Source organism: Capricornis sumatraensis, chromosome 19, assembly GCF_032405125.1.
Source record: "Capricornis sumatraensis isolate serow.1 chromosome 19, serow.2, whole genome shotgun sequence".
Taxonomy (NCBI): Eukaryota; Metazoa; Chordata; class Mammalia; order Artiodactyla; family Bovidae; genus Capricornis; species Capricornis sumatraensis.
The window spans coordinates 27,491,316-27,512,839 of NC_091087.1; the positions used below are offsets into that span (position 1 = coordinate 27,491,316).

The 21,524-nt window shown below is 56.2% G+C and overlaps 2 protein-coding genes across 4 annotated transcripts; one reads left to right on the forward strand and one right to left on the reverse strand.

The window, feature by feature from the left end:
• Positions 1 to 1,272: 1,272 nt before the first annotated feature.
• Positions 1,273 to 15,824, reverse strand: UNC45A (unc-45 myosin chaperone A). Of its 2 annotated transcripts, none has more exons than XM_068991005.1 (20): positions 15,720 to 15,824; positions 15,324 to 15,485; positions 15,100 to 15,136; positions 14,666 to 14,841; positions 12,627 to 12,719; positions 11,842 to 12,009; positions 10,535 to 10,703; positions 10,107 to 10,277; positions 8,871 to 9,042; positions 7,596 to 7,896; positions 6,300 to 6,394; positions 5,923 to 6,064; positions 5,407 to 5,547; positions 4,790 to 4,917; positions 4,534 to 4,600; positions 4,008 to 4,121; positions 3,692 to 3,807; positions 2,261 to 2,378; positions 2,001 to 2,156; positions 1,273 to 1,828 (listed from the first exon to the last, which is right to left on the reverse strand). In XM_068991005.1, exons 1-20 carry the CDS (start codon positions 15,723 to 15,725, stop codon positions 1,571 to 1,573), a joined length of 2,790 nt encoding a protein of 929 aa, XP_068847106.1. In that variant the 5' UTR covers positions 15,726 to 15,824; the 3' UTR covers positions 1,273 to 1,570. The 2 variants fall into 2 exon arrangements, with proteins under 2 accessions (XP_068847106.1, XP_068847107.1); XM_068991006.1 differs by lacking the exon at positions 15,720 to 15,824 and adding an exon at positions 15,674 to 15,695.
• Positions 15,825 to 19,242: 3,418 nt separating this feature from the next.
• Positions 19,243 to 20,803, forward strand: HDDC3 (HD domain containing 3). 2 transcript variants are annotated; one of them, XM_068991416.1, is made up of 4 exons: positions 19,243 to 19,365; positions 19,681 to 19,736; positions 19,844 to 20,084; positions 20,382 to 20,803. In XM_068991416.1, exons 1-4 carry the CDS (start codon positions 19,254 to 19,256, stop codon positions 20,510 to 20,512), a joined length of 540 nt encoding a protein of 179 aa, XP_068847517.1. In that variant the 5' UTR covers positions 19,243 to 19,253; the 3' UTR covers positions 20,513 to 20,803. The 2 variants fall into 2 exon arrangements, with proteins under 2 accessions (XP_068847517.1, XP_068847518.1); XM_068991417.1 differs by lacking the exon at positions 20,382 to 20,803 and adding an exon at positions 20,235 to 20,360 and having other exon boundaries at positions 19,844 to 20,146.
• Positions 20,804 to 21,524: the final 721 nt, after the last annotated feature.

Genomic DNA, 21,524 nt, shown 5'->3' on the forward strand with positions numbered 1-21,524 from the left:
GGCCAGCTCCAACCCGGCTCAGCTACTGGGCTTCTCTTCAGCGTTTTCCCAACCCTAGATCCCGAGTTCTCCCTGACTGGAGGCCGTTGAGAACTCTCACTACAAAAGCAGAAGTACTGAAAGGCCTATTAGCTCAGATATGCAGATGACACCACCCTGAAGCAGAAAGCGAAGAATAACTAAAGAGCCTCGATGAAAGTGAAAGAGGAGAGTGAAAAAGTTGGTTTAAAACTCAACATTCAGAAAACTAACATCCCGGCATCCAGTCCCATCACCTCATGGCAAACAGATGGGGAAGCAACGGAAAACAGTGACAAGACTATTTCTGGGGTCTCCAAAATCACGGCAGACGGTGACTGCAGCCATGAAAATAAAAGACCCCTGCTCCTCGGAAGAAAAGCTGTGACCAACCTAGGCAGCGTATTAAAAAGCAGAGACATTACTTTGCCAACAAAGGTCCGTCTAGTCCAAGCTACGGTTTTTCCAGTAGTCATGTATGGATGTGAGCATTAAACTATAAAAAAACCTGACCACCGAAGAATCGATGCTTTTGAACTGTGGTGTTGGAGAAGACTCTTGAGACCTGGACTTCAAGGAGATCCAACCAGTCCATCCAAAAGGAAATCAGTCCTGAATATTCATTGGAAGGACTGATGCTGAAGCTGAAACTCCGATACTCTGGCCACCTGATGCAAAAAACTGACTTGCTGGGAAAGATTGGAGGAGAAGGGCAACAGATGGACATGAGTTTGAGTAAACTCCGGGAGTTGGTGATGGACAGGGAGGCCTGGTGTGCTGTAGTCCATGGGATCACAAAGAGTTGGGCAAGACTGAGCGACTGAACTGAATGCATTTATATCCATGTAACTAAATACTGATTTGCTCCCCAATGTTTACCCTTTGACCTTCTAACAGGGATGAGCAACTCAGCGGACCTGGGGTGGGAATCCATTTGATCCCTTCCCTAAAGGTGGCTGTGTTGCTGTAAAGCTACCCACACTACTCAATCATGCCCAGCACCTGCTCCATACTCTGGCCCACTGCCAGCCATCCCTGCCTGCTGACAGAGCACCTACTTGAGTACCACATACTTTCTTTTATTTTTTTGGCCACACTGGCACATGGGACCTTAGTTCTCTGACCAGGGATCGAACCTGCAGCCCCTGCGTTGGAAACAAAGTCTTAACCACTGGACAACAATGAAACCCCTCCACAAGCTTTTATTAGAGGATCAGAAGTGGTCCTGCTAGCAGGTTCGGGTGATGCTCATAGCTGGTGAGGCTGCTTGCTGTGTCCTTCCCAAAGCCAGGAACCCACAGGCTGAATTAGGACATGCTGTTCTCATTCCCAGCTGTCCTAGTAGTACAGGAGAAAGTGCCCTGCTGCGTGTGGCCGGAGGCCAGAGGCCGTGCTGGGAGTGCAGGGCTGTGAATATGCTCCCTGACTCAGAACAGAGGACATCAAAGGGCAGCTGTGGAGCAGAGGCCAGGTGTTTGCATCCCAGCCCCCACCAGCCAGTCTGTCCTTGCTCCTTGTGCTGCAATGGGTAGCGTGTGTGAGAGGCAGGCCCTCACTTTCCATCCTGGCTGGGTTTGATAAGCCCATATTCCACTGCTTTCCCCAGACAAGCTGTGGCTGCCCTGGTGACTGGGCTCTCCTTGTCCTTGGCCAGCACCGACAGGATCTCCAGCACCTCGCTCTCCATCAGGGTGCTGGCGATCTCCCTCGAGGCCTCCACCATGTTCAGCACCACCACAGCACCCCGGTGCTGCAACTCCTGGCTGGGGCTCAGAAGCAGAGCCTGCAGGATCTCCAGCCAGTGTGTGGTCTGCAGGAAACAGGGCAGTGTGACCACGGAGCAGCAGGGAACCCCAGCGCAGCAGGGAACCCGGCAGCGAACACCACCTGCACACCCTGGGGCTGCCTCCCACCAATCGACTGCCAGCAGGCTGGGGGATCCTGGCCCACCTCCCCCGGCTCCACCAAGAAGAGGCACTGACCACTTGGGGGATGCGGCTGCAGAGCGAGGGCCGCATGGAGGTGAGCATAGCCAGGCCCCCGGCGGCTGCCCGCCGCAGCAGCTCGTCTTCCTCGCCGCTGTACAGCACCAGCAGCTTCAGCCGGTCGTTGCCCGTGGCTTCAAAGAGGTCCTGCACCTGCGGCCAGAAGCGGGGAGGGACCAAGTCAGATGGGGCAGAGCCCAGCTGGGCCGGGTACTCCTGCATGCCTGCCTGGCGTGACCGCCTGGACCAGCCCTCACCTCTTTGCTCATGGCCAAGTTACACATGCACTCCGTGGCCGCCCGGCGGAGCATTTCGTGCTCCTCAAACATGTAGCCCTCGATCATGGGCAAGGCCTTCTCCTTCAGGATCTTCTGCCTGCGGGGCCGAGGGCGGAAGCATTGGCATCGCCAGAGTGTTAGCACCTGTCACTCCCCGCCCCATTTCCCCATACATACAACAAGCCTTGGGCCAAGGATCTCCCTGGGCAATATGCAGAGACCACCCTGCGCAGGTTTGAAGCCACCAGGCAGTGGTTTCCAGCCTTCTAACCCGGCCAAGGAGACAGCATGCAGGACCTTGGAAAACGCTCTCAACTAGGAGTTAGGAGACCTGGGGGTGATGATGGCGATGCTAACATCTAACGTCTGAGCACTCACCCTGACCCAGCACTTGGACGATCTTACTTAATCCTCACCACAGGGATTTCCCTGGCAGTCCAGTGGCCAAGACTCCATGCTCCCAATGCAGGAGGTCCAGGCTCCATCCCTGGTCAGGGAACTGGATCTCACATGCCACAACTTAAGATCCTGCATGCTGCAACTACGACCTGGTGCAGCCAAATAATAAATGTTTTTTAAAAAATCCTCACCAAAGCCCTATGGTAAAGGTGCTCGTGTGATTATCACTCCTGTTTTGCAGAAGAGGAGACCAAGACTGAGACGTCTCACCGTCAGTGGCGTAGCTGATACATACTGCTTGGACACACTGCTAGGAGTCAGGCATCTAGGTAGTCAACGCTTTTACCTGTATTTTCTCATTTAATCCTCACTGCTACTCCGTGCGATAGGTATACGACCATTCCATTTCACAGAGGGGGAAACTAAGGCACAGAGAGGTTAAGTTACTTGAGAGGTTACACACTAATAACCAGTGAAGCCAGGATTTGAAAGCAGGTGGTCTGACTCCAGGGCCTGCACTCTTACGGCCTAGGTCCTTGCCCTCTCGCAGAACACTGTACAAGTCATGCCTCTCGGCCTGTCTGGCAAATAAGTAGCTGAGGAGTGCTCTCCAAACTGTAAAGTGCTGGACTTCCCTGGTGGTCCAGTGGATAAGAATCTGCCTGCCATGCCGGGGACATGGGTTCGATCCCTGGTCCGGGAAGATCCCACATGCCGAGAAGCAACTATAAGCCCATGTGCCACAACTACTGAAGCCTGTGCCGGGGCTCCTAAAGCCTGTGCTCTGCCACAAAAGCAGCTAACACAAAGAGAAGCCCGGCACAGCATGAGGAGTGGCCCTCGCTGACCGCAACTACAGAAAGCCAGTGTGCAGCAACTCAGGCCCAGCACATCCAAAAACAAAATAAGTAAATGAATAACAATAACAACCAAAAAAACTGTACAGAGCTTTCCTGGGAATGGTCTAAACCATGGTGCCCTGCCCAGGTCCCGCAGCCCCGCGGACCTCACCGGAGCCTCTCGCTGATCCCCGCCAGGTTCGTTAGAGCCATGAGCGCCTCAAAGTTCTGCAGGCCGGAGCAGTTGAGGTGCAACAGGGAGACGAGGGGCCGGACCACCTCATAGATCTACGATACACACCCATGCATCAGGGCTACCTGCCCCGGCTCTCCTGACCCCACTGGCCCTGCAGATGGGAGTCCAGCCCCCAAAAGGTCTCCCTCCCCACCCCGGGGCCCCGCGGAGGAGCCACAGCCCGAGTCAAAGGCCAGGAGGGCCCACCGAGGGGGTGGAGGACAGGCTGGGGCTGGGGCAGGAAGACACGCACCCGCTCGCTGGGAAAGGTCATCTCTGGGTTGGAGGTGATGGTGAGCTTGGCGAGAGCCTGGGCTGCCTTCGTCTGCCCCACGTCGGTGCCTTCCAGGGCCAGCGGGAGCAGAGCCTGTGGGATGGGCCCATCAGCACCCAGGGTGCAGCCAGGACCGTGAGGCCCAAGGCCCTGACTGTGCCGCCCTCACCACTCCCGTCTCTCTTCCCGGGCTTGACCACGTGCCCACTCACACCCTCTCACCTCCTAGGCCTCCCAGCAAGCTACCCAGATGCTTCTGGAAACACTTATTAAGGGCTAGACGTGGACTGTGCCAGGCATGGGGCTGTGAAAGTCAATGACACAGGAGCCCTCAGACCCTTGTAGGCACAAAGTCCAGGGCCCTTCAGCATCACTCACGCGTCAGGAAGACATTCCTGCTGGCAGCTACTGACACTTCTCTGTCCCCATCCAACACCCACCTCTGCTGTGGCAGCCCCTGAGTCATGTTTAATGGCCTATCCTGAAGGAGTCTGAACCAGCTTACCTTGCCCCCTCCCTGAGCAACCACAGTGCCGCGGTCCTCGACCTCTTCCACCAAAGCCAGGAAGACCCTGCGGGGAGAGTGCCGGGCTGGGCGGGCGGGCCAGGCTCTGGCGGGCAGACCTTCCACTCCCGGGTGCAGCAAAGGCAGACTGCCAGGTGGGTGGCCCCTCTTGCTCCAGGAGCCCACTGCACCAGCAATGGCTCACTCTGTAGTTTCATCAGCAGCGGGGAGGCTGACGGGCAGGGGCCAGGCTCACCTGGAGAGCAGCTCCCTGCAGCAACTGGTCAGCACAGGGCTCTCGGTCTTCACCATGCAAGTCATGGCCGACACCACGCCGGCCGCCAGCAGCTTCTTCACCCGAGCTCGCACGAAACTCGGCTTGTCCTGGGGAAGGAGGCAGCTGAGTAGAGGAACCTCAGCCAATCAGGCAGGGCAAAGGGCAACGCTTCTCACGACACATGTTGATGGCCATGGCAACAAAGGGAAAGAGGACTTCCAGGGCGGTCTGGTGGTTGAGAAGCCACCTGCTGGTGCAGGGCACACAGGTTCAATCCCTGGTCTGGGAAGATCCCACGTGCTGCAGGAAACTAAGCCCACGCGCCGCAACTACCGAGCCCGAGCTCTGGAGCCGGTGCTCTGCAACGAGAGAAGCCACCACAGCAAGAAGCCCGCAGACAGCAACTCGAGAGTAGCCCCTGCTCGCCACAGCTAGAGAAAAGCCCGGGCAGCGACAAAGACCCGGTGCTGCCAAAAGTAAATATATAAATTAAGTTAAAAAAAGACTAAAAGAGAAGGAAACCCACTTAAACAGAAGGTGCATCTGCTGTGGATACCTCGGGTCAACAGGCCCCCACGACGCTGGGGTCCCCTCACCTTGGGGTGCTGCTCGGGCACGTGCTGCTTGGCATACTTGGCCAGCTCCACCATCTTGGGGTCCGGCTCCTCGTAGTCATAGCTGTTGGTGCAATTCACCAGCGCCGAGGCCACCGCGAAGAGCACCGACCTCTCCTCGGACTGCCGGGGGGGGTGCAGAGGGGCCATCAGCAGCCAGCCCGGGGGCAGAGCAGGACTGGGGTCAGCGCTGCCCAGGCTCCCAGTTCTACCGTTGGCTGGGCCCCCTGGGCACCCTAGGATGAATCCGGGCACGTCCCAGGCCCCAGGGTGGCCCCTGCCTTTGAGAGCTCATGCATTTGACCTCCCTGACTCCTCCTAAGAGAGCATCCTTTCTGACACCACTGGCGCAGGTCAGAACACCCAGGCCACACAGGGCAGTCACTCGGGCTACCAGCCCTGTGTCACAAACGCCGCTGGCCACAACCTGCCAAGAAAGCCCTTCGGGCTCTAATCCTAGTCAGCGTCCCTGGACCACTGCAGGAACCCAGGGGCTACCTTGCTGAGCTGGAACAGAGCCTTCAGAGCAGCTGCATCCTCCACAAACTCCTCCTTCACGTCAGCATCGAAGGTGAGGTAGGCCAGGCCCTCCACTGCCCAGCGCCGCGTGCCCACGTCCATCTGGTCATTGCACAGCCACCTGGGGGCGTGCAGGGCACTGATGACTACCAGAATGGGCAGGGGGGTGGCGGGGGGCGGTAGGAAGGGCGCCCCAGGACCCAGGGGGGAAAAGCCAGTGGCTGGGGCATCCCCACCACATACGGAAGCAGTTCATGTGAAGGGTCTGCCTGGGGAAGAGAGGGCAGTGAGGATTCCCCTCTTCTCTTGAGGTCTGGCCAGCAGGCAGAGAGCCACGGCCATGCTAAACCACTCACTTTCGACACTGCTTGGCCAGCTTGAGAGTGGAGCCTTCGGCAAACTGCTTCATGCTAAAGTCGGTCCCTCCGGCTGAGCCGAGCTTACAGAGCCCCTGCAAGAGAGGATGAGAACCAGCTGTTGGCCAAGGGACGGAGGCAGGGCAGGGCTCCCCGCCAGCTCTCTGCCAGGCTCCCTGGGGGCCAGGCACACCCCCACCAGGCTACCAGCTGAGCTGTGCTAAGCTGCTTCAGTCGTGTCCGACCCTTTGCGACACTATGGACTGCAGCCCGCCAGGCTCCTCCGTCCATGGGATTCTCCAAGCAAGAATACTGGACTGGGTTGCCACGCTCTCCTCCAGGGGATCTTCCCAACCCAGGGACTGAACCCACGTATCTTACGTCTCCTGCACTGGCAGGTGGATTCTTTACCACTAGTGTCACCTGGGAAGCCCACAAAACCAGCTGCTAGCGTGGCCGTGTGATAGCATCTGGGAGAGACTGACATGCTGACCACATGCTGGCCTGGCCTCCACCCCCCCAGCCCGACGTGCACCAGACTCGCTCTGTCCCTTCCCCCCTCATGCCAAGGGAGCCCTTGACGGGCAGACCTAAGATACGTGTGGGGAGAAGACAGGCACCTCAGCCAAGGCCAGGACCCCCATGGGAGGGAGAAACCCAGGACAAGGTGCCCCGAAGAGGAGGACCGGCTTCCTCCAGGGGCAGGGCTGCACAGGCACACAGGGGTCAGGTGTTCCCTAGACCACCAGCTCTGGGGGCTGCCTGGCAGCCCAGCCTGTTCACACAGCCCTCGGGCCTGCCTGGCCTAGTATGTCCTCCAACTCCTCCCAGAGCCGCTCCTACCGCCCACAGTGGGCAGCCTGGGCAGCCCTGCATTCTTAGAGATACTCTCTGTCCAAGCCTCACCTCCTCCTCCTCCTCCCCAGGAGGAGCCAGGGCCCTGCTCCGGCCTTGACAAGGCCCTGAAAGTGAAAGTCGCTAAGTCATGCCCAACTCTTTGCGACTCCATGGACTGTAGCCTGCCAGGCTCCTCTGTCCATGGGATTCTCCAAGCAAGAATACTGGAGTGGGTTGCCATTCCCTTCTCCATGGGACCTTCTCAATCCAGGGATAGAACCCAGATCTCCCACATTGCAGGCAGATTTTTTACTGTCTTGAGTGACCAGGGAGGCCCTTCAACAAGGCCCTGCACATCCCCCATCTTCACCAAGCGTGTGCTGAGGCTGCACTCAGACGGGCCAGCCGGGGCCCCCTGTCTGGCTGCCTGCTGGCTCAGCCCAGGCCTGCCCATCTCACCACCAGTGCCCGGATGCGGATGCTGTCCTTCTCGCTGCGCTTGTACAGGTCTTTCAGCAGCGAGACGCCGTTGGCTGTGATGAACGAGGCCCGCTTGGCCTTGCCGGCTGCATGGATCAGGGCCTCCACAGCCACCAGCTGCTCCTCCTCCTGCTCCGAGGCGCACAGGGCGATCACGCTCTCCATGACGCCGTTCAGCTCCAGGGCCCGGTTGCCAGCATCACATGGGCCCTGCAGGAGGCAGGACACTGTCTGGATGGCCCGCAGCTTCCCGGCCAGCCCGTGGCCCTCAAACCAGCTCCTGCGGGGTACAGGGTGGCAGCTATCACATCACAGTCAGCACAGAGAGACTGCCCTTCCCTCCGCCTCCTCCACTGGCCAGGCATCTACAGGATGTGCGCAACAACAGCAAGAAAAGCTGCCAGCGGGAAGACCAGGACAGCAACCCTCTGGACAGCAGCCACCGGGGTTCTTCATCCGGGCTCTCATTCGAGCCCCACCCCCAGCCCCGATGACCTGCCATCTAACACAGGTCGCTGTCACTCACGCCACCCTGTCTGTACCCTGTGGTCACTGAGGTCCGAACTTGGGCCACTCACTCCGTGACTTGTCGTCCATCAGTCTGCTCCTAGCTGTGAGCCCTTAAGGGTGAGGATTGTGAAGCAGCACCGGTGTGTCAAGACGAACACACAGCATGTGCTCGGTGCACACTACGTGCTGGGGGACACCAGCTGCACTAAGACAGCTTGAGCTTGTGCGTATTTAGTCGTGTCCAACTCTTTGTGACCCCATGGACTGTATCCCGCCAGGCTCCACTGTGCATGGGATTCTCCAGACAAGAATACTGGAGTGGGCTGCCATTCCCTATTCCAGGAGATCTGCCCGACCCAGGGATTGAAGCCGTGTCTCTTTCATCTCTTGCACTGGCAGGCAGATTCTTTAGCTATGAGCCAGCTGCACTGGATGAGAACTGACATAAGAAAGAATATCCTTGGGGACCTCCCTGGCGGTCCAGTAATTAAGACTGTGCTTCCACAGCAGGGGGAATGGGTGTGAGCCCTGGTCGGGGAACAGATCTGATATGCTAAGCAGTGTATAAATAAGAAGGAATGTCCCTGCAGAGAGACTCTGAAACAACAAGTGGCCCTTGGGACCATTCTGACTCTCACAAGTCCTCCCCAAGGCCATTTCTCTGATGGGAAACCTTTCACTGCTGTCTCTCCCCGAAGAGTCAGCACTCTCGAGGGAGCCCTGGCTACAGGAGGGCTCCCTTACTTGATGTAGTTTTCACATAGTCGGTGGAAATTCTCCCTCTCGGCATCACACTTCAGGTCATCGAAGAGCTTGCTAAGCAGAATGGAGGCGCTCATGCGGCTGTTTGCTGTCACTGTGAGCTCCCCAGGAGGGTCTTGCACAGAGCCTCCCACCTCCAGGATCTTCTTCAGACCTGAAAAGACACCCTATTCAGACAGCAGAACACGAGCTCCAACCCCGATGGGCAAAGGGAAGAGGTGTCCGCTCGCACGAGCTCACAGAGTACAGGCAGGCTCACAGAATTGGGCTGGCGGACCCGCTGTCTACAGGGGGGCAGGTCTGGGGTCAGCAAAGGACCTCAGAACTTAAGGCCTGTGGGCTGGCCCTGCCTGTGGAGCCAGATGCTCTGGAGCACAGAGGTTCCTGACAGCTGAAAAACTGCAGGGAAAATAACCTCCTGCCTCATAGGATCATTGGGATAAGAAGAAAAGATGAGTTCCCAACAGGCGTGCTCACGCTGGGACTCTGCCAACCTTTCCTTGTATTTTTTTTCGGGGAAAGGAGAAGTGTGAACTTCTACATTAAATCGTAAGATTTTCCCCGTGTACAGAAGTAACACACACTCAATGAAAAGAACTTGACACAGAAAGCTGACCCAGCCTCCATTAACCTGCTCACGGGCCTGCCCGACGTGTGGGCGAATGCACATGCACGCAGCTGAAGCGCCCAATGCTGCCGAAGGGCACAGCACGGGGCACGTGCGCTTCAGCACAGACACACATGGTGGGTGCAGTCGCTCTCAGGGTCGCGCAGGCCCAGCCATCTGAGCAACATGCCACACACATGCTTGGTCTATTTATTTACTACCTCTAAGTGTATGGCCAATAACTGTTAGTCGCTCAGTCATGTCCAACTCTTAGGGACCCAACGACTGTAGCCCACCAGGCTCCTCCGTGCATGGGATTCTCCAGGCAAGAATACTGGAGTGGGTTGCCATTCCCTTCTCCAGGGGGTCTTCCCAACCCAGAGACTGAACCATGTCTCCTGCATTGGCAAGAGGATTCTTCACCATCTGAGCCACCAGGGAAGCCCTATTTACCATATTTCTATTTTTTTACTTATTTATATGCTGTGCCACATGGAATCTTCGTCCCCCAAACACAGATTAAACCCAGGCCCTCGGCAGTGAAAGCGCAGAGTCCTAACCATGGGACTGCCAGGGAAGTATCTTTCTCTTTTTCAAACTCTGTCACCTACCTTGGTCAATAACCCAGAGGGTAAGGCTGTTGTTGGGGTCCTTGGGAGACTTCCGGGGCACCACTTTAATCAGGAGGGTCAGGGCATTGTCTCGACCTTGGCCCGAGACCCCCACCTCCGTCAGGAGCTCCAGGAGGTTGCTGATGAGGACCTTCAGCTCTCGGGCGGGATCTGGCAACAGGAAGACATTCACTGGCTCTACAGTGGCCCAGCCCCATCTGACCCTGAACTTCCCTGGTAGGGCGAGGGGACCTGCAGCTGGGCGCTAGTTTCTAGCCTATCCCAGAGGCGCCCCAGGTCCTCAGAACCTAGAGTGAGATACCATCAACAAGCCTTTCTCCTGAACAAATTGCAGGTGCAGCCAGCTTGGCTGCTCCCCACAAAGACACCAACACCCAAAGGACACAGACTGGCTTCCAGTGACTCACCCACGATGATGGCGCCTTCTTTGCCGCGGAAGCCCTTCTTGACACCTTCCTTGAGGGCATCGAACATAACCTGCAGCAGGTGGCAGGCAGCCAGGGACACGGCCTGGTTTTCCATGCCCAGCATGGAGACCACCCGCCGGGTTCCCAGCACGCTCAGGGTGGCCACTGTCTGGTGGGGGGAGAGAGGTGGACAGAGCTTCCAGTTGGCAAAGGGCAGCTTCAGTGATCCCTAACTGGGGGTCGCAGAGGGTGCCCAGAGGGGAGAAAACATGAGTGGAAAGAGCAGCTCCCTGGGAAGGCAAAGTGGGTCTGCCTAAGGGCGAGACCTGGGTGATACCCGGATTCTCTTGTTGGAAGGGCTTCCTAAAGAAAACACTCCAGAGACTTCCCTGGCAGTCCAGTGGTTAAGACTCTGAGTTTCCACTGCAAGGGGTATCGGTTCAATCCCTGGTCGGGAAACTAAGATCCCAAAGGGATCCCAGGAAGGCTGCAGGAGGTGGGCAGAATTCACGTGCTTTTACCAGTTTTAGTTCTGGGAGACCCAGAAACAGAGCCCGATCTTGGCCTGACTAGTTTTCTCAGAATGTTTCACATTTCCACCCCTGATCTAGGAACTGTGGGCCTCTAAAATCTATTGAGGGTCAAGTCCTTGTTCCCCGAGTCCAGCTTGTGCAGGCGAGAGCCAGAGCAGGGACTTGGTGACAGCGGCCTGGGACAGGGCTGTGCTGGCTGAACCGTGTGTGCGGAACACCCACAGTCTCCACGGAGAACCATCTCAGGGCCTGCCCTGCACATCTGGTCACTGACTCGATGGTGAAGATGCCGTGGGTCACATGACCCACCACGTCACACACTGTAAGCACCCCTGTCCAAGCAAAATGCCAGCCTGGTGGCAAGGGAAGGACAGGTGCCTCGTTCTTTGCAAGCAGCGTGATTTTACCACATGGACAAGGAGGGCATCAGTGACCAGGCACCTCTGAGAAGAGCCGAGGGCGACACTTGTGAGGCTTCTGACACACATGCTCAGGGTGTCCTCGGGCTGCTTACACTCTTTCTTGGCCTCACTTTGTCCCAAATCATGCTGGTCTTTTTGTCATTTTAATGTTGCCTCTCTTGTTATGTATGTTCCTATACCTTGCCTTGTAAGTTGAGAGCTATGGGACTTCCCTGGGGGTCCAGTGGTTAAGACTCTGTGGTTCCAATGCAGGGGCACAGCTTCAATCCTTGGTCAGGGAACTAAGATCCCACGTGAGTGGATGGACAGACAGACTGACAGAGACAGTAGCGAGACCCTCCACCACACCCACCCGTGACTGGTGTTCAGAGCAAATGCCGACTAGAGTGCGCAGGGCTGCCAGCATCAGGTCGGGCTCTCCCGTGTCCAGCAGGCGCTGCAAGAGCTGAACCCCATTGCTCCGGAAGATCTTCTCGGCCCCAGCATCCTCCCGGGCCAGCACCACCAGGTTCTGAGACGCCTGCGTCAAAGGAAGAACATCGAGACGCGAACACGGCACGGAGAGAAAAGACCACCTGAGCCTCACTGCTCCCCCTGAGCACGGGGACCTTGGCCATGAACTTCAACTCTTTGAGCATCAGCTTCCCCCTCTGCAGGCAGAGGGAAGAGCTCGCTCTGGGAGTTGATGGTTAGCATAAACGGAGTCTTACTGCTACTGCTGCTAAGTCACTTCAGCCGTGTCCGACTCTGCATGACCCCACAGACGGCAGCCCACCAGGCTCCCCCGTCCCTAGGATTCTCCAGGCAAGAATACTGGAGTGGGTTTCCTTCTCTAATGCATGAAAGTGAAGTCCCTGGCAAAGCCTGAAGGGCAGAGTCTGGGACTCAGACGCCTCTGTGCACCTGGCTCCTGGCGCGAGACCTGAGCGCCAGGAGGTGCTCCAGGAACACTGGCTCCCTCTCCGTGGCCCACACTGAGGCCCCAGGCCCTCTGAGCCCCCACTCATGCTCTGTGAGCCCAGCGGCACCACCTAAGGGGCGATGTGCCAGCAGGGGCTCCTGGGCCAACATCATACACACACAGGGAGGGCTGGGCAGCACTAGGGGAGTTCCGCCCCCACTCACCCAGGTCTTTACCTTTTGCTTTTTCTCGGTGCCTTTTTCTTGTGGGTCCAGTAGTATCTGAAACATCTGCTCTACTTTGGCATCCGTTGAGGACATGTATCTCACCTACGACAAACCAGCAAAGCATGGGAGGAATCGCCTCTTGGCCCAGACAACACATTTCCTCTTTGTTCTCTCCAGCTCCTCCCTAGGCCTGGCTCCTGACTCCAGAGGGCACAGCACAGATGTCTGGGCCCAGGTCTCGCACCCAGATACCTTGGGCAGGAAGAGACTCGCCTGGCAGCTTCTCCCTAACTTCCCTAGGCTATTTTCTCCTCTGAGCTGTTTCCTCCTTGGGCAGCAGGGAGTGGTGCCGATGCTGAAGGCCGTGCGTCCTGTTAGCCACAAGAAAACCCACTCCCAGGGGGCCATGCATTGTATGGCGGTCCAGGTCCACGGCCCATGGCACTGAATGGGAATTTATACCTCCTGCAAGGGAGCCAGCAGGTCATGATGGAGTTGCTGGTACTCTGTTTAGGTCAAGGATTCTCTTTTTGATGGAGTTTTAAAATAATCTGATGACCAACCTCATCCTAGGCCTTTTCCTTCCCTGGGGTTCTGGGCGTGGACAGCACATATGCCTAACACATGTGTGCCCACTGCCCCTCCTGCATCCATGGTCGACAACACTGATCCATCCCCTTCCAGGCCCAGGCGACCTGCCTCCTAACCCTTCTCAACACAGAGCTCGAGGCAGCCCCTGGAGATCAAACAGAGCTGACGCTGAGAGGAAAATAATTTGCTTTCCCAAGTCTCAATCTTTTGATAAGGTGTCTGCCATCATATTACTTGCTTCCACTGGGTCAGCATATTAACACCCAATTGTCAAGCTAATTCCAACTTGAAAGTAGTTAATGATGCTCTTTAGGTTCTCTTCTCAATTTTTAAATATGTGAATCATAAAAACATCGTCTCTTTATTTTAAAAAATGAACAGATGAAGCAAAATCTCTTTTGAAAAGCCCCTGCAAGCCCATTCCTTTCCCTAGCAGTCACACTGTTATTATCATTGTGATGTCTCTCTTTTAAAAGATTTTCCTTTGTAATGATATACCCAAGTGTATCCATGGAAAAAAACATGGTATTATTTCGGGTGCATATATGGGGGATTGTTTTAACATAGATGATATCACACTGTCAACTTTCCAAATCCTTACATGACGATCTTCCTATTCTCAACAACTACACATAGGTATCTGTAATAAGGATGTAACTCAATCTGTTTAGCCATTCCCCTATTGCTGGGCATTTTGGCAAGTTCCAATTTCTCATTAGTATGAACAAGGCTGAAACAAACATACACACACCTGCTTGCGTACATGGACAAGGCTTCTCTAGAGAAGATAGCAGAAAGTAAACATACTGAATCACAGTATATGCTCAAATTTAAGAGATGTGCTAAAGGACTCCCAAAGGAGCTGTACCAATTTACACCCCCCAGAAGCAGTCATGAAAAAGCCCACGATCCCCCCAACCTCACCCTATAACTGTCTGTCTCCCTCATTCTAGCAATGTGTACAAACTTTAAATGTCTGCCACACGGGGCTTCCCCGGTGGCGAGTGGTTAAGAATCTGCCTCCCAATGCAGGGGACATGGATTCAATCCCTAGTCAGGGAACTAGGATCTCACATGCAGAGTGGCAATTAAGCCCAGGTACCACAACTACTGAGCCCGCCCACTCTGGAGCCCACACACCACTAGAGAGAAGCCCATACATTGCATCAACGATCCTGCGCGTGGCAACTCAGACCCAAAGCCGCCAAAAATAAACATACATTTTTTTTTTTATGTTAAAAAACGTTTGCCAAACAGATCACTGAAAAGAACTGCACCCTGCTGTTCTTTCAATGTGCTTTTTCGTGTCCACTGACAAGGTTGCACATCCTTCTATAGGGTCATTTGCCATCAGTATCCCCTCTTCAGAGATCTGTGATTATACCTTTGCTCCAGATCCACTTCCCAGTGCCCCTCTACCACTGGTCAATGCCTCGCTCTCCCAGTTACTCACGTACCTTCTCCTGAATCTGGCCCGCGATGTTCCGCAGGGCCTCCTGGAAAACTTTGTTCTTGGGCTCCAGGCTCACACATCTCTGCAGATCGAGGACGGCCTGGTCGAGACGGCCCAGTTTCTCTAGGGCTTGGCTCCTCCGGTAAAGTGCTTTGATGTCCCCGCCGTCCTTTTCGATGGCTGAGTACAAACAGGAGCTCTGTCAGCACCCAAGAGGCCACCATCTCCAGGCAAGAGCAGAAGGGAAAGATCTCGAGGGCTAGAGGAAGGTGGGGGTACGGATGTGGGGCTCAGTATTTCAGCCTCAGAAAAGGGGATGCCTAGGGAAGTGGGGGAGAAGAAGGCACATGTGTTTTAGGGGTGAAAGGAGAAGGAAAAAGTGAGGGCTGCCCACCCCAGAAGCCCCACGGCTCCACCCAAGGGCCCTCATTCTCCTACCTTTGGTTGCCTCTGTTTCTGCTTTCTCGTACTCTTCCTGAAACAGAAAGAACAGGGCTTGAGTTGCTGGTCATCTCCTTTTTCGGGCAAAACTGGGCAACGGGGTTGTTCTCGAGTCAACCTAAAGGCCCAAAGGCCATGTGACAAGTGTAGGGGCCGCAGCACCGGCGGGGTGGGCAAAACAGGCCCGGGCAGGCGAGGGGAAGAGCAGCCGGCTCCCTCACCAGCTTGAGGTGGCAGGCGGCCCGGTTCCGATGCAGAATGGCCTGGTCCTGGGGCGTTGCGCCCAGACCTAGGGCTTGCGTGTAGGCCGTCAAGGCACCTTCGTAGTCCCCACATTTGAACAGCTCGTTGCCATCCTTCCGCAGCTGTTCCACTGAGCTGGCCTGTGGAGGGAACGGGGCAAAAGTCGCAAGTGAGCTCAGGGTGAGCCGAGGAGCTACTGGGGGAGGACGCTGAGGGTGGTGGGCGAGTCCCATGGAGGGCCAAATTGAGAGGGAGGAGGCAGCGTGGGAATCGTCCGAGCAGGTGAGAAGTGGAGATAGCCCAGGGGGATGGGTAACTGGGTACGCACCCCGGGGCCGGCAGACTGGGGCTTGGGGGGTCCCTGGACCACTCACAGTCATCGCGCCACAGGCGTCCCGGCGCGCGCAGGCGCAGTCTCTGGAGTAGGGTGAGTCGAGGCTCGGGAATCCGCCGCCGGCTGCCCCGCCCCAGTCTTGCGTCAGAGGCGGGGGCGGGGAACGGGCGGGGCCAAGGAGAGAGCGCGCCAGGCGCGGGGCGGTGCTCGGCCCGGGTCCGCAGGCGCAAAGAAGCCCCGGACGTGCTTAGTCTGTTCCCGCCGAGACCTGCAGGGGGCGCGCGGTGGAGGACCTAGAGGGACGCCGGTCGCTGCTGGGGCTCAGGTCTCGGCATTGGCCCCGGCCCCGGCCCCGGCCCCGAACGCGGCAGAAATGCACAAGGTCTGCAGTCATCAGGGCCACGAGCAGCAGGCTGTAAAGGCTCAGCGCTAGGAGCGGGCCCGGACCCCTGTGAGAAATGGGAGGGTATCAGGATGCAGGCCCCAGCCGTTCTCGCCCGTTCATGTGCGTTACAGAGCCCCCGACAGTCTGGAGAAAGCGACCCAGAAAAGTGCAGAATGTGTAAATACAAACTCAGGGAGCTCACAGGTACCCTGAAGTCATCCACAGACAGATTCAGGATTGAAAACCCCGACGATAATACATGTTTGATCAAACCCCGTCTGCAAGGAGATCCAACCAGTCAATCCTGAAGGAAATCTGTCCTGAATATTCACTGGACGGACTGATGCTGAAACTCCCCAATACTTTGACCACCTGATGTGAAGAACTGACTCACTGGGAAAGACCCTCATGCTGGGAAAGATTGAAGGCAGGAGAAGAAGGGGACAATAGAGGATGAGATGGTTGGATGGCATCGAGGGACATGAGTTTGAGCAAGCTCGCCTGGCGTGCTGCAGTCGGACACGACTGAGCAACTGAACTGAACTGATAATACATGTACTCCAGATTGCTCCAGATACTCTTTTCAGTATTGACACCCGTCCAAACCCACCTACCATACAACACCTACAGGGACTCCCTATTACCGGTTCTCACAGCCCCCTGAACTTTTCCTTCACAGATTGTTTTGCAATCATGTAATTAGGTGATTTTATGTTTGAGATCTGTCTGTAAACTACAAGCCTTCCACCCCAGAAATTAGGAACAGAGTCCAAGATACTGGAACACCCTGTCAGCGTTCCAGGACTCTGGGGTTGGAGTTCTCACCTGAAGATGGGAGGAGGCCGAAGGGCAGACAGATTGACCTGGTTCAAGGCCTCAAATTCAGCCTGAGTGCAGCAGAAGCCCCCTGCAGCCTGCAGGTGGCAGCAGTAGGCTTCCTCCGGAGTGTCAGAGAGCCGAGGACAGAAGAAACCCGGGTAGCGATGGCCGTCAGCATCCCAGGTGGTCTGGCACAGGTGGGGGTGGTGGGCCAAAGCTGAAGGGAGGGGCGAGGGGGGCTGGAGACAGGCAGGAGTGATTACCCACATCCCACTCATCCCTTTTGGAGACTAAAAGGGGCCCACTATTATCAGAAAGGCAGGCTTTCTCTCTCCTTACCAGCTCCCCAGAGTAGTGTATGCCTGCTAAAAGAAGAAGTACCGGAGGGGGTGATGGGCAGAGGAGAGGGCTGTACCTGCGAGGGAGGCCGGCTGAGCACGCATCATCCAGCTGAAGACCAGCAGTAGCCCCACTGACAAGCCTGTCAGCAGAGGGCCTGCCCTCTGGAAGCCCATGAGAGGTCACCTCCACTTCCACCTCAGCCCTGGTCCTAGAAACCCCAACAGCTCTATTTTTAAGCCACAGATGCAGACAGTAAGGAAATAAAAATCAAAGCACCGTTAACACAAACCTGAAGCTTCTCTGTCACAGACCTCTGCTGCTGCTGCTAAGTCACTTCAGTCGTGTCCGACTCTGTGCGACCCCACAGACAACAGACCTCTAACGAGAGATGAAAGTGACTGAGTTTCTATCTTCTGTTGAAAAACATGGGGATTGTGGCTCCACGCTGCCTAAGGTTCTCTGAGCTGAAGGGGAAATGGCTCAGAAGGCTGGAGGGCCGAATGAGGAATGAGCCGAGTCGAGCCACTAGCCTGAAGAACAGACACGCATTTAGAACCAGATATGTTTCTCTCCACCCACTCTTAACTTTCAGGCTGCCACGGAAGCCATGGGAATTCAGCTTGTTCCATTTCAGGCCCCAGAGACCTTGTTTCCAGCGTTTGGGGCTTCCCTCTCTAACTTCTGCATCGTGGCAACCACCAAGACCAGCTGAAAAGCAAGAGCGAGTGCTCTCGTTAACTTGTCCCCCGAGTCCTCATCGGCCCCAGCTACCAGCCAAAGTACAAAAGCTGCTAATCAACTGGAGTAAACTTAGCAATCAGCCAACTCCACTTCACAGGGACAGCTCTTCCAGGGTCTCCCGGTCTCAGCAAACCTTATACTTCATAGGTACTGTCTGCTGAGAGAGGGGATTTCTCCAAAAGACCAGAGGTCACCAGCCCACAGTGTTGTGTTGCTGTAGTGTCTACGGAGGCCTGACAACAAGGTCATGCTCTCAGAACAACGGTGACAACGCTCATAAGCCCAGGGGCCCCACAGCAGTGCCTGGGGACTGAAGTAGGAGCCCTCATGGCACAAGAAAGACATGCAGGTTTTGTTCCTGGCACCTGAGAGCAAAGAAAACAGTTCCTGAGGAAACAGCACCGCGGCCTGGGAGTCTCTCCGAAACCATCACGGAGGGCTCCCACTGTAAGCTCCAATTTCCAGGTCAGACCCCAGGGGCGGAGAAGGCAATGGCACCCCACGCCAGTACTCTTGCCTGGAAAATCCCATGGACGGAGGAGCCTGGTAGGCTGCAGTCCATGGGGTCGCTAAGAGTCAGACATGACTGAGGGACTTCACTTTCACTTTTCACTTTCATGCATTGGAGAAGGAAATGGCAACCCACTCCAGTGTTCTTGCCTGGAGCATCCCAGGGAAGGGGGAGCCTGGTGGGCTGCTGTCTATGGGGTCGCACAGAGTCAGACACGACTGAAGCGACTTAGCAGCAGCAGCAGCAGACCCAAGGGGTCTTCTGGACCCTAGTGTGAGGCTCCTTTGCCCATAGCAACCAGGCCATTCTTGCAGGGAGAACTATTTTTAGAGCACTTTGAGAATGTTCAGAGCATTGGCAGCTTGAAAATTGTCTTTTCATGACGGGAGAGGGTCCTCCCCAGAGAAGTTCTCTCTGGCCCAGAGGCTACATGATTTGCTCTCCCTTCAAGTTACCACAGTCCTCTGGCGCCTTCCTGCTCTGGACACAGTGAGGCCACTGTCTTCTTTTCTGTTTTCCTCCTTCTCCCAGGCTGCAGGCTCCCAGAGAGCCAGGCCATATTCTTCATGCACCCTCAGCAAAGCACACTGAACTAGCAGCTGCGAAGCTGTGGGCAGCAGCTTCCTACACCCAAGGCCCACCCATCAGACCCGGAAGAACGCGTCCGGACCAGACTCCACCACCTCCCGGACCTCCGCGGCGCCAGGGGGCGCTGTGGACGCTGGGTCCACGCTCCCCGGGCGCCTAGGACCTAAAGTACCCGCCCCACCTGCGCGATGGGCTCCGAGGTGGCCCAGCTGCTGGAGGCTGCCGACTTCGCGGCGCGCAAGCACCAACGGCAGCGGCGGAAGGACCCCGAAGGGACCCCCTACATCAACCACCCTATCGGTGGGCGCTCCGCCGGGGGAGCCACGGCTGTAGCCTCCAGGGGTTGGGGACCGGGAAGGGAACGCGGAGGGCGTGCAGCTCCTCGGGCACCTAGTCGGTATCTAGCTTTGTGCCAGGCACAGTTCGTGTTTAAGACTCACAGCGACCTGGGGCGGTCGGCATGGCTGTTCTCTGTGTACAGTGGACATCCAAAAGAAAAAGAGTAAAGGACTTGCCCAAGGTCACCCCGCTAGTGAGGGGCAGCCACCTCTGGCTCTGCGAACCCACATCACGTGGCCCTGAACTCCCTCCTGACTTCCTGCTTTGCCCCGTCAGGTGTGGCTCGGATCCTGACCCACGAGGCGGGGATCACTGACATTGTGGTATTACAGGTAACTTTCCTCCTCTGCTAGGAGGCTGGGTTGGGGATCAGGGGCCCCAATCAGCTTCGGGCACCCCTTGGCAGGTGTCCCAGGACTGAGTGGGAGCCTGTCCGCAGGCAGCCCTGCTCCATGACACAGTGGAGGACACAGACACCACCCTGGATGAGGTGGAGCTGCACTTTGGGGACCAAGTGCGGCGCCTGGTGGAGGAGGTGACAGATGACAAGACTCTGCCCAAGCTGGAGAGAAAGCGGCTGCAGGTGGAGCAGGCACCCCAGAGCAGCCCCGGAGCTAAACTGGTGAAGCTGGCAGATAAGCTGTACAATCTGAGGGACCTGAATCGCTGCACCCCAGAGGGTACGCTATCCCCCACCTGCTCTGAGGGGAAAAGGAGGGGTAGCCATCTTCTGAAGGCACAGGTTGGTCAGTTCCCCTGGAATAAAAGCCCAAGTGTTCTTGTTGATTCCCTAGACTAATCTTACTAGACCCCTCTGATCTTTCATACAGTAGAAATACAGAAGCTGGGCCAAGGGGAAGTTTTCAGTACAAATCCATCAGAACTCATGGCCCTGCACCAAGCCCCTCAGGAACTGGGCAAAATCCAGGGCACTGCTGGACATCAACACGAGCGGTTTTCTGTCGACTCTTATGCAGGATGGTCTGAACACCGAGTCCAGGAATACTTCGAGTGGGCGGCACAGGTGGTGAAGGGGCTCCAGGGAACAAACCGACAGCTGGAAGAGGCTCTAAGGCAGCTGTTTAAGGAGCGGGGGCTGACACTCTGAGTGGTGCTTGGAGCCATTGTTGCCCAGGCCAGAGAAGATGCATACTTCAGCCTTTCCATGCCTCCCAAGCTCCCTCCCTGGTTCGCTCAGCACAGATATTAGAGACCAAATTCACGTGTCTTTTCTGAGTCTGAAGATCTGCCAACTAAGCTGAGCCCCAGATTGTGGGATGATGTGCCCCATCCATTCCTAATGCATTCACTGCCCCGCTTCAGGCCTTGGGTCTGCTTGTTTTGCACGGTGGGATCTCTGGCCCCTCAGGGACTTAGGCTTATCTATAAACGCTGGTCTGAAAGTCATTACGCAAAATAAAACATTTGGATAAAGCTTCGAGTTGCTGCTGCTCCTCCTCCAGCCTCCCCAGTGGGGAACCGATGTGTGTGTGTCGGGAGGAGATATCTGCCCTTCAGTAGGGCAGGGTTCCAACTGTGTGCCCTCTGGGACAGGTCCCTCAGGTTGAGGGCCTGAACCCCTTGGAGCTTGGTTTCCTTATCAGTGGGATAGGTTGTGTAATTATCAGGGTTGAGCTAGGTGACATGCCTGACACATAGATGCTCAGAAATTGGTAGGCTTCCTCACTGAGGAAGTCAGGTGGGAAAGAAGTTGACATATGTATTGGAAAGAAGTGCCACCCTGCTTACTGGCAGATCTTGCTGAGCTCAGCAGAGTCCTCAGCAGCAACATGATAGGGCCTGTGAGGGGGGAGGGTCCCTCATACCCCAGGTTGCCACGGAAACCTGCTGCAGTTGGCACCCCACCCTGTCTCACCACCATCCCATCTCTGATTCCTTTCGTTGCTAAGCCACAAGAACTTCTGGGTGCCCCAGGAAGAGGCCTGGGAACTGACCAACCCTTGGAACCCATCAGGGTCTGGGAGAAGGGGCAGAGCTTTTTGAGGCATCCACCTGAAGGATCAAGTGAAGTGGTGTTGATCGCTGCTGAGCAGCTGAGGGTTATTAGCCCATTCTAAACGGGTACACTTGCTGGGGTGAGGAGGGCTGCTTGGTCAAAG

Excerpts from the sequence above, each read along its gene's own strand:
- HDDC3 (XM_068991416.1), top strand. The coding sequence starts at position 19,254 with ATGGGCTCCGAGGTGGCCCAGCTGCTGGAGGCTGCCGACTTCGCGGCG. Across the intron at positions 19,737-19,843 it reads CTGACATTGTGGTATTACAG|GCAGCCCTGCTCCATGACAC; the intron begins GTAACTTTCCTC and ends GCCTGTCCGCAG. Across the intron at positions 20,085-20,381 it reads GAATCGCTGCACCCCAGAGG|GATGGTCTGAACACCGAGTC; the intron begins GTACGCTATCCC and ends ACTCTTATGCAG.
- UNC45A (XM_068991005.1), bottom strand. Across the intron at positions 12,720-14,665 it reads CGGGCCAGATTCAGGAGAAG|GTGAGATACATGTCCTCAAC; the intron begins GTACGTGAGTAA and ends GGTTTGTCGTAG. Across the intron at positions 9,043-10,106 it reads CCTCTGGGTTATTGACCAAG|GTCTGAAGAAGATCCTGGAG; the intron begins GTAGGTGACAGA and ends GTGTCTTTTCAG.